We start from the raw sequence: 16,784 nt of genomic DNA on the forward strand, positions 1-16,784 counted from the left end.
TGAGCAAACAATTTTCTTCAAGTTTTCCTCTGAGTTTGGCATTTAACAGAATTTCGAGAAGAAATATTTGGAATTGTATTTTTAAATGCTTTAATTGGTTTGGAAATCTTATACGGACTCTATGTTTCTAAACAAAATTTACATGAAATCATTCTTATAATATTTCTTATTATGAACAGCTTAGTCCACAGGTTGAATCTGTAGATATCACTGGCAAGAAAATAGGATGATATATTACCAGGTATTAAATCTGTTAGGTTGAGTTTTACAATAATTTAGCAATAGAATGATTATAATAGCTTATGAGAAGCTGTAATCATTGACCCCAGAGACTGCAAACAGTACCATATGCTTTTAACAAGGTACAATGAATGATATCCCTTAGACTTGGAAAATACAGGCTTTTTCTCCACTTCTTTTCCAATGTTTCAATCTACAGTGGTCTATCTTCTCACTGTCTTTGGTTTTCTTTTCTATTCTAGGAATCTGTTGCTCTCAGTGTATGGCACTGCCTGAAACTGTCACTACTCAGGTTCTCTCTTTTTCCTCCTTCTCTGCCCTATTTTCCTTGTCATTGCTTCCACCCTTCTTGGCTTTCAGTAAAATTGTCAACATTTTTAGTCAATTAATTAATCTTATCATTACTTTCCTTCCAAACATTGAACAAACCAATAATGGTTATAGATTGTAGTCACTGGCTCTTTATGACTGTGTAATTTGCAGTTGCTCTGGGAGATCTTTTTCCCTAAATATCCAAGGAATCTTGTTTTGTTTTTACTGATTTCTGGGTCTGGAACTATCAGAAACTATCCCAGAAGCCCGGCTTTCAGGAAGATAGGTCTCTGGATTGGTAAAGTTTCACCCATGGTGAGAAATTTTCTCACTTTCTCTGAGTTGATGATTCCTAAAAGGACTATGTGGCACTTTAATATAAAATAATTCTATTTTGATAATTTTATGATTCCTTCTGAATTGTATGAACGGTTTATGACATTCCAAAATAAGGTTCAGGATTCACTTTCTTCTCTATCAGTGATAATGCTACTTCTTTTTAGGCTTTATACATATGTATACAGTTATGCGCCACAAAATGGAATTTCAGTCAACAACAGATTGCATATATGATGGTGGTCCCTTAAGATTAGTACCATATAGCCTAGGTGTGTAGGAGGCTATACCCTCTAGGTTTGTATAAGTACTGTAGGGAAGAAAGAAATTTTTCTCCACTATTCTAGGTTCTTCTGGCTGCTCTAAGAATTAAACTGACATGAGACAGAGTAACAGGAGAAAAACAAACAAAAGTTAATAACATGTATACATGGGAGAAACCCAGTAAAACCAAGTAACCAGCCAAAATGGCTAAAGCTCTCACCTTAAATACCATCCTCAGCTAAAGACAAAAGAAGTTGTTGGGGGTGGGGAGAGTTAGGGACTTCAAAGGGAAGGAAGGCAATTCATAGGTAGGTGAAAAGGAGCAAACGTTTGGAAAACAAGTGTTTGGACACACAGAAACAGAAGACCATGGAGGGGAGCCCAACAAACAGGCTTTTCTAGGTTCCTCCCTGTCTACTACCTAATTCACATTATGCTAAGGTGATAGCTTGCTTCCTGAGACAGGTTTTTTGTAATCTTAATTCTTTCAGGCAGTTAAGCAGGAGGTAATAAAAATTTTTGAGTCTTTTGTTTCTTAAAAGTAGCCTAAAATAATCGTCATGTTAAAGAGATACATTTTGGAGTGGCAAATTTTGCTCCCCTTCAGTACACTCTATGATATTTACACAACAACAATCGCCTAATGATGCACTTCTCAGAACAAATCCCCATCATTAAGCAACACATGACTGTACTCAATAAGTTTGAGATACCAACTGGGCATCCAAGTAGAGTTCAGAGAGGTCTGGCCTAAAGATATAAATCTGTGTCATCAGCATATATATAGTATTTAAATTATAGTCATTTTGTCATTGTGCAAACATCATAGAGTGCACTTACACAAACCTAGATGGTAGAGCCCACTACACACCTAGGCCAAATGGTAATAACCTTATGGGACCACCATTGTATATGGGATTTGTTATTGACTGAAACATTGTTATACAGCACATGACTGTATAAAGACCAAAAGGCATTTCAAAACAGACTGTGATGGGGCTGGCCCAGTAGCATAGTGGTTAAGTTTGCGTGCTCTGCTTCGGAGGCCTGGGGTTTGTGGGTTCAGATCCTAGGCGCGGACCTACACACCGCTCATCAAGCCACGCTGTGGTGGCATCCCACATACAAAATAGAGGAAGATTGGCATACATGTTATCTCAGGGCCAATCTTCCTTACCAAAAAAAAAAAAAAAAAAAAGACTGTGATGCTTTATCCCAACGTTCTCACTTGCTACCTACAATCATCATCATTATCTACCTACAAGGTCTTTGAAGTCATTTGCCTACTTTTATTCCTTCAGTGACACCAAAGTCTACCTTTTCCAATTTACATATTTTACATGTGACAACACACTACTAAACTCTGCAAAAGAGAAAAAGAACCATGCAGAATAACAAGGTAGATAACGTAAACAGTCTACCAATATTCTGATAAATAAACAATGACAGAAAAGGACATATAGGAAAAATATGAATCAAATTATTAAAATTTTGGTTAGTGATCTTTAGACAACTGACAATGAGTCTATATATCAACTGGCTCTCCAAGAATGAAGAAATTTGATTCCTGGCATTACTCTTTTTACTTTTCTAATTCTGAAAAAAATTCTTTCTATGCTTTAAATAAGACTACAGAATATTCACTAATGAGAATTTCTTTTTTAACTTTTTATTTGGAACAATGGCAGATTATCATTTAAAAATTGAGTTCTAATGTTAGTTCTGAAATTAACTTTCTTGAATAGAAAATCAGCACTTCTTACCCAAGAGTCTTCAACTTTTTGATGGAAAAGGTGAACAAATGAAGGATAATGTAAATGATGTGGCTGACACAACATTCACTGGCTTTAAAGTCAGTCCTTAGCTATGATCCCAGAACTTCCAACCTGAGCAAGATATTCAGATTACCTTTAATATCAGCCTCAGGTTCCTCACAGGTAAAATGGGCATAATACCATCTTCCTCACAGGGATAGTGTGAGGATTAAATGAGACATGTAAAGTGCATATACATGCACCCCCGTGCCCAGTATTATCTTCTTCACAGAGTTTTTGCAAGGGAGGAAATTTATGTGGAAGTGTAAGCACAGAGCCTGGTCCACAGCAAGTATCATAAAGTATTCATTTCTTTCCCCTCAAATCTTTATCTAGGTTAGAGCATTTTATTACTGGCCAGTAGTCACACAAAGTCTGATGGAGTTGAAAACACTATGAAAAATGTAGATAAACAGGAATCTTACTCACATATTTGACATATTCTTTCCACTGCTGCCACCACTGCATGGAGATGATAAACCAATTGTGTCCTGGCTGCAGACCATACCTGCTCTCTCGTTCTAACCATCCTCTGTACAGAGAAAAGAAATACAGTACATCAAATGGTGTGTGAAACAGATGACCACACACCCACAAATTATCATTAGAAATTTTCAAAAGGAAAAATATGAAACAAATAGAAATACTTGGGAGACTGTCACAATTTCAATTAGTGAAACATTGATAAGCCAATTTCAGGAGTCACACCCCCATTATCAAGCCTCATACTGATGTTTTAAAAACAGCTTTATTGAGGAATAATTTACACAACATAAAATTTACCTGAATTAAAGTGTACAAGTCAAATGATTTTGGTAAATTTACAAATGTGTGTAATCATCATTGCAATCCAATTTTAGAACACTTAAATTACCCCCAAAAGACACCTTGTGCCCATTTTTAATCAATCTGTCTTACCACTCTCAGCCTAAGAAACTACTAGTCTATTTTCTCTCTTATAAATTTCTCTTTTTTGAACATTTTGTATAAATAGAATGGTATAACACATGTTCTTTTACATCTGGCCTCTTTTACTTAGTATAATGTTTCTGAGGTTCATCTATGTTGTTGCAGATATCATTAGTTTGTACTTTTTTATTACTCAATAATAGTATTCCATAGGTACGTATATACCACATTTTGTTTACCCATCTAACATCTGATCATTTGAAACTGGAAAACTATTTTCCAAAGTGGTTGCACCATTAACATTCCCATCAGTAATGTATGAAAGTTCTAGTTTCTCCACATTTTCGTCAGCACTTGTTACTGTCTGTCTTTTCTATCATAAAATTTTCAAGTGGGTGTGAAGTGGTATCACATTGTGATTTTTAAAACACTATTTTTATTGAGGAAAAATTCACATAAGATAAGGTGGCGACTGCACATTCTGAATGTACTAAGTGCCACTGAATTGTATGCTTTAAAATCGTTTTGTTATGTGAATTTCTCCAAAACATTTTCATACATCCCAACTAAGCAGTAATATATTAAGCAGTTATTCCCTACTACTCCCTCACCCCAGCCCTTGACAATCACCAATCTGCTTTCTGTACCTATGGATTTACCTATTCTGGACATTTCATTTAAATAGACTTATACAATATGTGATCTTTTGTGTCTGGCTTCTTTCATTTGTGAGGTTCATCCATGTTGTAGCATGTATCAGTACATCATTCCTTTTTACGGCTGAATAATATTCCATGGTATGTATATACCACACTTTATTTATCCATTCACTCACTGATGGATACTTGGGCTGTTTCCACCTTTTGGCTATTGTGAATAGTGCTGCTATGAACATTTGTGTACAAGTATTTGAGTCCTTGTTTTCAATTCTTTTGGGTATAGAAGTGAAATTGCTGGGTTATGTGGTAATTCCATCTTGAGGAACTACCAAACTGTTTCCTATAGCACCTACACCATTTTATATTTCTACTAACAATGTATGAAGGTTCCAATTTCTCCACATCCTCACAAAATTTATTTTCCATTTTTTAAATTATTACTTGTTCAGTGCTAATAAACAGCAATTCAATTGTTTTTTTTAATATATTGATCTTGTACGTTGCAACCTTGCTGAGCTAATTATTAATTCTAATCAATTTTCTGTGGATTCTTTAAGGTTTTCAATATATAAGATCATGTTAGCTGTAATCAGAGACAGTTTTACTTCTTTTATAATCGGGATGCATTTTATTTACTTACTTAATCTTGCCTGATTTCACTGGCTAGAACCTCTAATAGAATGTTGATAGATGTGCTCAGAGCCAGCATCCTTGCCTTTCTCTTGAGCTTATGGGAAATGCCTTCAGTGTTCCACTATTAGGTATAGCGTCAGCTGTAGGTTTTTCAAGAAACTTTTATTAGGTTAAGAAATTTCCACTCCCCAAAGGTTTTCTTGAATGAGCATAGTTGTGTTCCAGTAAAACTTCATGCACATTGAAAGTTGAATTTCATATAATTGTAAGGTGTCACAAAATATTAATCCCCTTTTGATGTTTTTCAACCTTTTAAAATTGTAAAAAAGTCATTTTTAGTTTGCAGGCTGTATAAAACTAGGTAGTAGGCCAAAGTTAGTCAAAGGGCCACAGTAGGATAACCCATGGTCTAGCATATGGTCTGTCCTAGACAATATTCCATGTGCACTTGAATATGCACTCTGCTGTTGAGTGGAGTTGTTACTGGATGCATATATATTTACAATTGTTATACCTTCCTGATGAATTGAAACTTGTATCATTATAATATGTCTCTCGGTCTGTAGCAACATTTTTTTGCCTAAAAGCCATTTTTTCCTAATGTAAGTGCAGCCATTCCAACCCTCTTATGGTTACTATTTGCATGGTTATATCTTTTCCATCCTTTACTTTCCATCTATTGGTGTCTTTGAATCTCAAGTAGTTGGATTTAAAAAAAGAATCCTATCTATTTTTAGTTTTTGATTAGACGGTTTAATCCATTTGTTTTTTTTTTTTTTTTTTTTTTAAAGATTTTATTTTTTTCCCCCCAAAGCCCCAGTAGATAGTTGTATGTCACAGCTGCACATCCTTCTAGTTGCTGTATGTGGGACGCGGCCTAAGCATAGCCAGAGAAGTGGCGTGTCGGTGCGCGCCCGGGATCCGAACCCGGGCCGCCAGCAGCAGAGCGCAAGCACTTAACCGCTAAGCCACGGGGCCGGCCCCACCATTTGTATTGAAGGTAATTATCGATATGGACTTACGTCTACCATTTTGTAACTTGTTTTCTATTTATCTCATGCATTTTTTTTGTGTGTGTGAGGAAGATCAGCCCTGAGCTAACATCCATGCTAATCCTCCTCTTTTTTTTGCTGAGGAAGACAAGCTTTGAGCTAACACCTACTGCCAATCCTCCTCCTTTTTTTCCCCAAAGCCCCAGTAGATAGCTGTATGTCACAGTTGCACATCCTTCTAGTTGCCGTATGTGGGACGCGGCCTCAGCATGGCCAGAGAAGCAGTGCGTCAGTGCACGCCTGGGATTGGAACCTGGGCCACCAGTAGCGGAGCGCACACATTTAACCACTAAGCCACGGGGCCGGCCCTATCTCATGCATTTTTATTTGTTCCCTCTATCCTCTTGGCCTTCCTTGTTTTGTGTTAAATAGATATTTTCTAGCATATCATTTTAATTATTTTTTTTAAGAAGCTATATTTTAGGATTATTTTCTTAGTGGTTGCTCTAGAGCTACAATATTCTACTTCAGATTAATACTAACTTATTCCAGTAAAATATAGAAACTTTCCTCAAATATAACTTTACCCCCTACTCTCTCCTTTGTACTATTGTTGTCATACATATTACATATTTCTACATTATAAGAACAACATAGTTTTTAAACTGTTGTCTTATGAGTTTGTATTTTAAGTCAGTAAAAAGAAGAAATAGAAAAAACATATTTATACTGTCTTTTATTATTAACTATAAATTATGTTTACTGGCACTGTATATTTCTTTGTGTGGATTCAAATTACTTTCTAGTGTCACTTCCTTTCAGTCTGAAAACATTCCTTTAGTATTTATTTTAAGACATTTTTACTAGCAACAAATTCTCTCAATGTTTACATGGGAATGTTTTAAATTTACCTTCATTTCCGAGGGGTAGTTCTGCTGGATAGAGAATTCTAGGTTGACAGTTTTTCCCCTTTCAGCACTTCGAATGTCATGCCACTGTCTACTGACCTCCATCATTTCTAGAAAAACATTAGCCTTTAATCATACTGGGGTTGCCTTCTAGGAGGAGTTATTTTTCTCCTCCTGCTTTTAAGATCTTCTCTCTGTCTATAGCTTTGAACAGTTTGACCATGATACGTCTGGATGTGGATCGTTGTGTTTAACCTACTTGCAGTTCATTGGGCTTCTTGAATTAATGATTCTCAACATATTTTGAAAATTTGTCAAATTTTCTCTGCTCCTTTCTCTCTCTCTCCTCTCCTTTGGGACTTCCATTACGTATATGTTGGTATATTTGTCTCTGGTATTGCACATGTCTCTGAAGGTTTGTTCATTTTTATTTATTCTTTCTCTCTGTTCTTCACATTGGAAAATCTCTACTGATGTATATTCTATTCTGCTGGTTATCCCTCTGTTAGCTCAAATCTGTTGCTGAGTCCCTGTAGTGAATTTTTATTTCACTTACTTTTATTTCACTTTTCAACTCCACAATTTCCCTTTGTCTCTCTTTTAAAATTTTTACCTCTTTATTGATATTTTGTATTGTTGTCGTAAGACGTTCCTTTAATTCTTTTAGCAAAGCTTTTTTTGTTAGCTCTTTTAAAATATTCATAATAGTGCTTTGAAGTCTTTGTGTGCTAAGTTCAACATGTGGGGCCACCTCAGAGATATTCTATTAATTAGTCTCTCCCTCTCTGTACATGGGGGTCACATTTGCCGATTTTGTTGCATGTCTCATAATTTTTTTGGTGTTGAAAACTGGACATATTTGATAACATACGTCAGCAACTTTGGATTCTGATTTTTACCCTGTGTGTTCTGCCTTGTAACTTCCTGGATTAAATCTGTAGAGTCTGTCTCCCCTGCAGTGTGAGGCTGCTCAGTTTCTGCTCAGTTCTCTTTATAATTATTTCTTGTTTCTTTAAGTCTGGCTTCTTTGGGGAGAGCATAACTTACTGGTCAGCAAATGACTGGTGAGAGGTTGTGCTTAAACATCTTGAGCCAGTAACACCTGCACCTTTCTCCTGATGGATCTGTTCACAGTTTGGGAAACACATGCAAAGTTCAGGCAGGTTACAAACATTCCTTGGCTTTTACTTTCTGCATGTGCGAGGCCTCACATTTAATCAGAAATGAATAGATAGCTAAGGCCATCTTTAGTTTCTTCTGAGCTTGCGTGTAGCCTTGTGTATACAAGCAGCCTTCCAGATCATTTGGGACATGTGGAAGTTTATTAATATTCACTGTGGTCATCTTGTACGCTGGATCTCTTTGTTAAAATTTTCAGTGGTCTGACAGTCTGTTGCTTCCCTTTACCAGTATCTCAATCCCAAGCTAGTGATGTTCCCTGATTGTTTGCCACCATGATCTCTATTGTTTTTTACAATGCTCTTGGGTAGACTTTCTTTTTTTTTTAATAATTTTATTTATTTATTTATTTTTGCCCCCCAAAGTCCCAGTAGATAGTTGTATGTCATAGCTGCACATCCTTCTAGTTGCTGTACGTGGGACGCGGCCTCAGCATGGCTGGAGAAGTGGTGCGTCGGTGCACGCCCGGGATCTGAACCCGGGCCGCCAGCAGCGGAGCACGTGCACTTAATCACTAAGCCACGGGGCCAGCCCCTCTTGGGTAGACTTTCATCCCTGCTCTACTCCAAATCAAGTCAGCCCTCACTGGCCTTCCCTGGTAAAGCTATCATGCAGAACTGCTAGATGGGAGGAAATGGGAACTGTCCCAGGTAAAATTACTATAGAGTCCCATTAGTCACACCAAGGTTTAGTAGTTTTTCTTGAATAAAATTCAAAATTTGTTGAACACCTTTGGTCAGTTTCCAGAGTCCTGAAATGGTTAGTTGACAATTTTGTCCAGTTTTATATTTTGTCCAGTTGCTTTTTGGGGAGAAGATTTGCTGAGATCTTCACTCAGTCATTGTAGAAATCATGATACCAATTTTCACACAAAGTACTGATTCTTTAAGTTAGAGACAAATATTTCTTTCACCTCACTGCCTGTATACCAACCTGATTCATCCTTTAAAAATCATCACAATCAAATGAATTTTTAGAAGTGAAAAGGGAGGCAAAATAAAACAAAACTCAAAAAACCCAAATGAAATGAACCAACTTGGAATCTAGGATTTGAAATTCAGATTTATTGAAAAATAAGGAATACAGAAAGCAGTAGATTATTTGTGTTTTTAACAAAAATAGTCTTAGAATTGATTTTGCCACTTCTATGTAATTTCAGGTAAGTTCCTCAACTTTTGTGAATCTGCTTCCTCTTTTACAAAATGGGATGATGACACTAATTTCATGCTGTTATTCTGAGGATTAGATGAAATAATGCAAATGGAAGTATTTTACAAAGAACAAAGTTCTATAAAAACATAAGATTATATCAACATAACATTTTTTAAATAGGGATGCTATTAGCATTTACAAAACAATTAAGCCAAGAAATATATATATAGTTTACACATAGCATTCTTAATATCTCTAAGTCATATTGACTTCAGAAGATATTAGTATAACATGAAATTAGACCGCAATATTATAAGAACAAAGGTACTGCAGCTACATAAAGCCTTTCAGTATTTCCTTGTAATATCTCATTTGTACATGTCAATGTATTTTTAAATTTTATTTTAAATTTAGCTAAAAATTAAGAGAAAATCAAGACATTGTCAACATCTGAAAACTATGAACAAGAATGAGTCTTCTGAGGGGCCGGCCCAGTGGCGCAAGCGGTTAAGTGCGCGAGCTCTGCTGCAGCGGCCCGGGGTTCGCAGGTTCGGATCCCGGGCGCGCACCGACATACCGCTTGTCAAGCCATGCTGTGGCGGCGTCCCATATAGAGTGGAGGAAGATGGGCATGGATGTTAGCCCAGGGCCAGTCTTCCTCAGCAAAAAGAGGAGGATTGGCAGATGTTAGCTCAGGGCCAATCTTCCTCATCAAAAAAAAAAAAAAAAGAAAGAATGAGTCTTCTGAGTATGAAGATTAAAAAGGCTACATGAGACTAGAGTTTTATGAAAATAACATTTTACAAAATGGATTCTGCTTAACTTTGATTTTGCTTAACCTTATTTAAGAGACAACCATTTTAAAAAATCCATTTTATGGCTATAATCACCAAGACAAAAAACAACAAATGTTGGAGAGGATGTGGAGAAACAGGAACCCTCATACACAGCTGATGGGAATGCAAACTGGTGCAGCCTCTATGGAAAACGGTATGGAGATTCCTCAAAGAATTAAAAATAGAGATGCCCTATGATCCAGCCACTGGGAATCTATCCAATGAACCTGAAATCAACAATCCAAAGAGGCTTATGCACCCCTATGTTCATTGTAGCATTATTCACTATAGCCAAGAAGTGGAAGCAACCTAAGTGTCCCTCGACTGACAACTGGATCAAGAAAATGTGGTATATATATATATACAATGGAATACTACTCAGCCAAAAAAAAAGACAAAATGGTCCCATTTGCAACAACATGGATGGGCCTGGAGGGTATTATGTTAAGTGAAGTAAGCCAGAAAGAGAAAGACAAACACTGTATGATCTCACTCATATGTGGAACATAAACCAACACATGGACAGAGAAAACTGTATTGTGGTTACCAGGGGCAATGGGGGTGGGGGGTGGGCACAAGGGGTGAAGGGAGACATATATGGCGATGGACAAATAAAAATGTACAACCCAAAATTTCACAATGTTAAAAACTATTAAAACATCAATAAAATAAATGAATAAATTTTTTAAAAATCCATTTTAAAAAGTTGGAAAATATACTTGCCATTTCAACTAATCTGAATCTCAATTGTCAATGCTTGTTTAAATGTTGACTATGTAATTCTGTACTCAGGTATTCCAAACAACTCTATTTCTGTAAACTCTTTTATCCAGTAGTCCAAAGCCAGAAGAAACTACTGAAAAATTTGTATACACACTATTTTTAAGAAAAAGTCAAGTGACAAGCTATATATTAAGAGTTTATTCTAAAAGCAAAGTTCAGTGGAGATTTAGTCCTCTTTCTGAAACTCTCTATACAAACATGTAGTATAATGGTAACCCTAAAGCAATGAAAGATACTCAAGGTATTAAAAATATATCTATATACCGTATGATTTCCTTCATTAAGTAGTAGATAATAACAACAATAAACAAACACATAGGGACAGAGATTGGATTGGTGGTTACCAGAGGGGAAGGGGGGAGGGAGGAGGGTGAAAGGGATAATTCGGTACATGTGTGTGGTGATGGGTTGTAATTAGTATTTTGGTGGTGAACATGATGTAGTCCATGCAGAAATAGAAGTACAATGATGTACACCTGAAATTTTTACAATGTTATAAACCAACGTTACCGCAATAAACAAAAAATTAAAAAAAAAAAAAATATATATATCTATAAAAATGTGCAGGCGTATTAACCCAGATATTTCACCTCAAGTAATTTTGTCTCGGTAAATCCCCAACCAAAGGTGTACAGATTTTATTACTAAATTGTTCCAGTATACTTATATTAAAGAAAAATACAGATAAAAATAGGGGATAAATAGGGCCTACTAGCCAATAATTTAAATTATAACTGGCTTTTATTGATATATAAAAGTATCATTTTAAGTGATTCGCAGTGAAAAAGGAAGCAGAAAATACAACTGCTTCAGAATATTCCGATTTTTGTAAAAAATTTACAATCACATATGTGGGCATGTGAATGTTGAAAGTGTTAATAGTGCAACCATCAACAAAATGAAAAGGCAATCTATGGAATAGGAGAAAATATTTGCAAACCAGATATCCAATAAGGGGTTAATATCCAAAATATACAAGGAACTCATGTAACTCAATAGCGAGAAGCAAATAATTCAATTACAAAATGGACAAAGGACCTGAATAGACATTTTTCCAAAGAAGATATACAAATGGCCAACAGGTACCTGAAAAGGTGCTCAATACCACTAATCATCGGGGAAACAGAAATCAAAACCACAATGAGACATCACCTCACATCTGTTAGGATGGCTATTATCAAAAACATAAGAGATAAGAAATGCCAGCAAGGATGTGGAGAAAAGGGAACTCTTGTACACTGTTGGTAGGAATGTCAACTGGTACAGCCACTATAGAAAACAGTATGGAGGTTTCTCAAGAAATTAAAAATAGAACTACCATACAATCCAGCAATCCCACTTCTGGGTATATAGCCAAAAGAAACAAAATCAGCTCGAAGAGATAGCTGTACTCCCATGTTCACTGCAGCATTATTCACAATAGCCAAGGTATGGAAACAACCTAAGTGTCCAACAACGGATGAATAGATAAAGAAAATGTGGTATATATACAATGGAATATTATTCAGCCTTAAAAAAGAAAGAAATCCTGTCATGTACAACATCCTGGATGAAACTGGAGGGCAATGCACTAAGTGAAATAAGCCAGAGAAAGACAAATACTGCATGGTATCACTCGTATGTGGAACCTTACAAAACAAAACAAAAACAAAAACATGGAACTCAGAAACAGAGAGTAGAAAAGTGGTTGCCACAGGCTGGCAGCTGCAGGCAAAGAGCGAGGTTGGTAAAAGGGTACATACTTTCATTTGTAAGATGAATAAGGTCTGCAGATCTGATGCATAACATGGTGACTATAGTTGATAACACTGTGTTGTATAACTGAAATTTGCTAAGAGAATAAGAACTTAAATGTCTTACCAAAAAAAAAGGTAGATATGCAAGGTCATGGGTGATGGATGTGTTAATTAACTCAATGGGGGGGAATCCTTTCAGAATGTACATATATATCAAATCATTACATTGCATACTTTAATAACTTACAATTTTAGTGGTCAATTATACCTCAATAAAGCTGAAAAAAAAATGTCAACAGCAATTATCTGTAAATACAGAGATGATGGGCATTTTTTGCTTCTTTCTGCTTAGCTCTACTTTCTAATCTTTCTACAATAAATGTCAACTATTTTGTTGGAAACAAAATTGCTACCTTTTATATTATGTCTTTTTTATTTCAAAAAATTTAATTTATTACTCAGTGCAGTTTTAATATTAAATAGAATTTGATTTCTAAATTAATCCAATCTCTTGGCTAGGAAGTTACTTTAACAAAAATATTTCAATATATAACTATTTTGGAGAAATAGGGTGTCATTATAATGATTACACTAAAACGGGACATGCTACTGCTTAGTAACAATTTATTTCAGGTTTTAGAAATTTCAACTATATAGTGAAAAATACACAGATTGAAACTACAAACTTACCTAATGATTTGTCCTTCCTCTTCTGGAGTAGCTGGTCTTAACCCCAGAACTATGTGACATACCTAGAGAAAAAAGTGGTAAATTAAATTTCATTGACTGGTGCCAATGACTGGAATGTAGTAATTTTTCACATTCTCTGCATGAGAGCCACTTTCTAGATGGGAATTTGAATTAGCAATAGCTTTCAACTGATGAATTATCAATGCTTCACCTGAGCAAATCTGAACTTTCAACTTTAGCTGTTTGTTTTTAAAACAAGCCATTTCAGTGGAGGCCAACTTCAAAATCTCTATGTGAGATAGGAAAAAAAGAAAGAGATAAAGGAAGAAAGAAAAGAACCAACGACTTTTCAGAGTATTCATTAATACTACATGTTTTAATATATGTCACATAGAGAATATTATTTTCTTTCTTGAAATCTGAAGAGTACATCATGGCACTTGGGGAGGAAGGTAAAAGGGAGATGAAGAGGACACAGAAGATGAAAGATAAAGTATTTTAATTTGAACAGCTCTAAGAAAAAAATCATTGCCACTAATGCTAAATATGCTTTTTAAGGCTCATTTCCTCCAATTTACTTGCTTTCTCTAAATATCATCACAAAGGATGTAATTTCTTTTTCAACATTTTATCATGAAAATTTTCAAAAGTACAGAAAAATCGAAAGAATTTTACACTGAACATGTCATACCCATTACCTACATTCTCATATTAACATTTTATTATACTTGAATCTATCTATCCTTCAATTCATCCATCAATCCATCTTAATTTTTGGATACATTTCAAAGTAAATTACAGACATTAGTACAGCTCTCTGTAAGTATATCAGCATACCTAACATGAACTAGAGTTGAATATCTGTTTACAGTTTTGTTTACCTTTTGAGGTAACATTTACATAACAATGAAATATATAAATTAGTTTTGAGATTCATCCATGTATCAGCAGTTCATTTCTTATTGCTGAGTAGTATTCCATTGCTCCAATATACCACCATTTGTTTTACCCATTCTCATATTGATGGATACTTGGGCTTTTGATATGTTTTTTGTAAGCAAACTTCAAACTTTTAATAAAATGGAAATATAATATACATGCTTAAAAGTGAACAAATCTTAAGGGCACAGTTCAATGACTTTTCACCAAGTAAACACACCTATACAACCTCCACCCAGTCAAGAAATAGAACATTGCTACCTCCCGCAAAGCTCTACTTTGGTTTCTTTCCCAAATACCAGTGCACCCCTTTGATGTATTCACTATCCTAAATTCTATCACCATGGATTGGTTTTTGTCTGCTTTTGAATTCTTTGGCTCAGTATTCTCCACTCAACATTATCTAAGATTCATCCATGTTGTTTTGTGTAGCGTTAGTATATTTATTTTCATTGCTGTAAAATATACCATTGTATGTATGCAAATTATTTATTATTGATAGGTATTTGGGTCATTTTCTGTTTGAGGCTATAAAAAATAGTGATTATAAGACTTTACTCATATGTCTTTCGGTGCTCAGATATACAAATCTCTGTAGGGTATACACATGAGTAGACTTGCTGGGTCATAGGGTATACATATGTTCAACTTTCATAAATACTGCCAAACAATTTTCAAAGTATTCATAACAATTTATATTCCCACTGGCAATGTGTACAAGTTCCAGCTGCTTGTTATCCTCACCAATACTTCATATCACTTAAAAACTAACCATTCTGGTGGATGTCTAATGGTATTCCAAGTGTGGTTTTAATATGTATTTTCATGATGACTAAAGAGGTTAGCCCCTTTTCATAATATTTATTAGCTATTTGGATATTCTCTTTTGTGAAGCACCTGTTTAAGTTTTTTTGCACATTTTTGTATTGAGATTCTGCCTTTTCCTCATTGACTTTTGTTCTTTGTATGCCCTAGATATAAGTCTTTTGTTGGATATAGGTATCGCAAACATTCTCTCCCACTGTGTGGCTTATCTTTTCACTTTCTTAATGGTATCTCTTGATAAAAAGAATTCTTAATTTTACTGAATTCCAACTTAAAAACTTTTCCTGTATTGTTAGTGCTGTGTCTTGTTTAAGAACTCTTTGCCACCTCAAAGTCATTAAAATACTCTCCTATATTATTTTCTAGATGCTTTATTTTTTTTACCTTTCACATTTATTAGATTTATAATCTACTTGGAATTATTTTCATTATGGTATGAGGTAGGAATAATGATGCATTTTTTTTCCCATATGAATACCAACTGACCCAGTACCATTTACTGAAAAGACTACTCCTGGAAGATAAACAAACACGTAGAACAGATTAGTGGTTAGCAGGAGAACAGGGATCGGAGGAGGGCAAAAGGGGTAAAGGGGCACATATGTTTGGTGACAGATAAAAATTGGACTGTTGGTGGTGAACAAGATGCAGTCTATACAGAAACTGAAATATAGTGATGGACATCTGAAATTTACACAGTGTTGTAAGCCAATATGACCTCAATAAAATAATTAACAAAAAAAAAGACCATTCCTTCCCATCTGCAATGCAATGTCTTCTTTGTTATAAATCAAGTGATCACATATATGTAGGTCTGTTTAAGGACTCTCAATACTGTTCCATTGGCCTATTTGTCTAATTTTATGCAGATATCACATTGTCTTAATACTGTTGTTTTAGAGGAAGTCCTAATATCTGGTAATCTAAGTCCTCTAACATTGTTCTTTAATATTATCTTGGCTATTCTTGGCCCTTTGCACTTCAGTATGTATTTGGATCAGCTTCTCAAGGTCCACAATGACAATAATAAACTTTTTGGGATTTTGATTGTGAATGCACCAAATCTATCAACCAATTTAAGGGAAATTGATGTCTTTAAAATATTGAGCCCTTCAATCCATAAATATGGATTATCTCCCTCTGTATTGGTTTTTTTATTACTGCTGTAACAAATTACCACAAACTCAGCAGCTTAAAAGAACACAAATTTATTATTTTACAGTTCTGTAGGTCAAAAGTCAGACATGAGTCTCCCTAGGCTAAAAATCAAAACATCAGCAAGGCGGTATTCCTTCTAGAAGTTAAGGGAAGAATACGTTTCCTTGCCTTTTCCAGCTTGTAGAGTTCAGCCATATCCCTTTGCTCATGGCCCCTTCCTCGATCTTCAAAGCTAGCAACTTTGTATCTCTCTAACCCTTCTTCCAACGTCATCTCTCTCTCTTTCTGACCACAGCTGGGCAAGACTGGGCCCGCTTCATAATCCAGGCTAATCTCCCCGTCTCAGAGTCCTTAACCTGATATACCTGCAAAGTCTCTTTTGCCATGGAAGACAACATATTCACAGGTTCCAGGGATTA

General features: G+C 35.4%; 1 protein-coding gene across 2 annotated transcripts in view; it reads right to left on the reverse strand.

Annotated features, from left to right (window-relative positions):
* The window catches only part of USP32 (ubiquitin specific peptidase 32), a 230,091-nt gene that overhangs the window by 49,105 nt on the left and 164,202 nt on the right, over positions 1–16,784 (reverse strand). For both annotated transcript variants that reach the window (XM_004434819.3, XM_014790920.2), the window contains exons 11-12: positions 13,444–13,505; positions 3,396–3,498 (exon numbers count right to left, since the gene is read on the reverse strand). In XM_004434819.3, the coding sequence (XP_004434876.1) occupies positions 3,396–3,498; positions 13,444–13,505 (165 nt within the window). The remainder of the gene's footprint in view (positions 1–3,395; positions 3,499–13,443; positions 13,506–16,784) is intronic.

Source organism: Ceratotherium simum, chromosome 16, assembly GCF_057802395.1.
Source record: "Ceratotherium simum simum isolate JZ-2026a chromosome 16, ASM5780239v1, whole genome shotgun sequence".
NCBI lineage: Eukaryota > Metazoa > Chordata > Mammalia > Perissodactyla > Rhinocerotidae > Ceratotherium > Ceratotherium simum.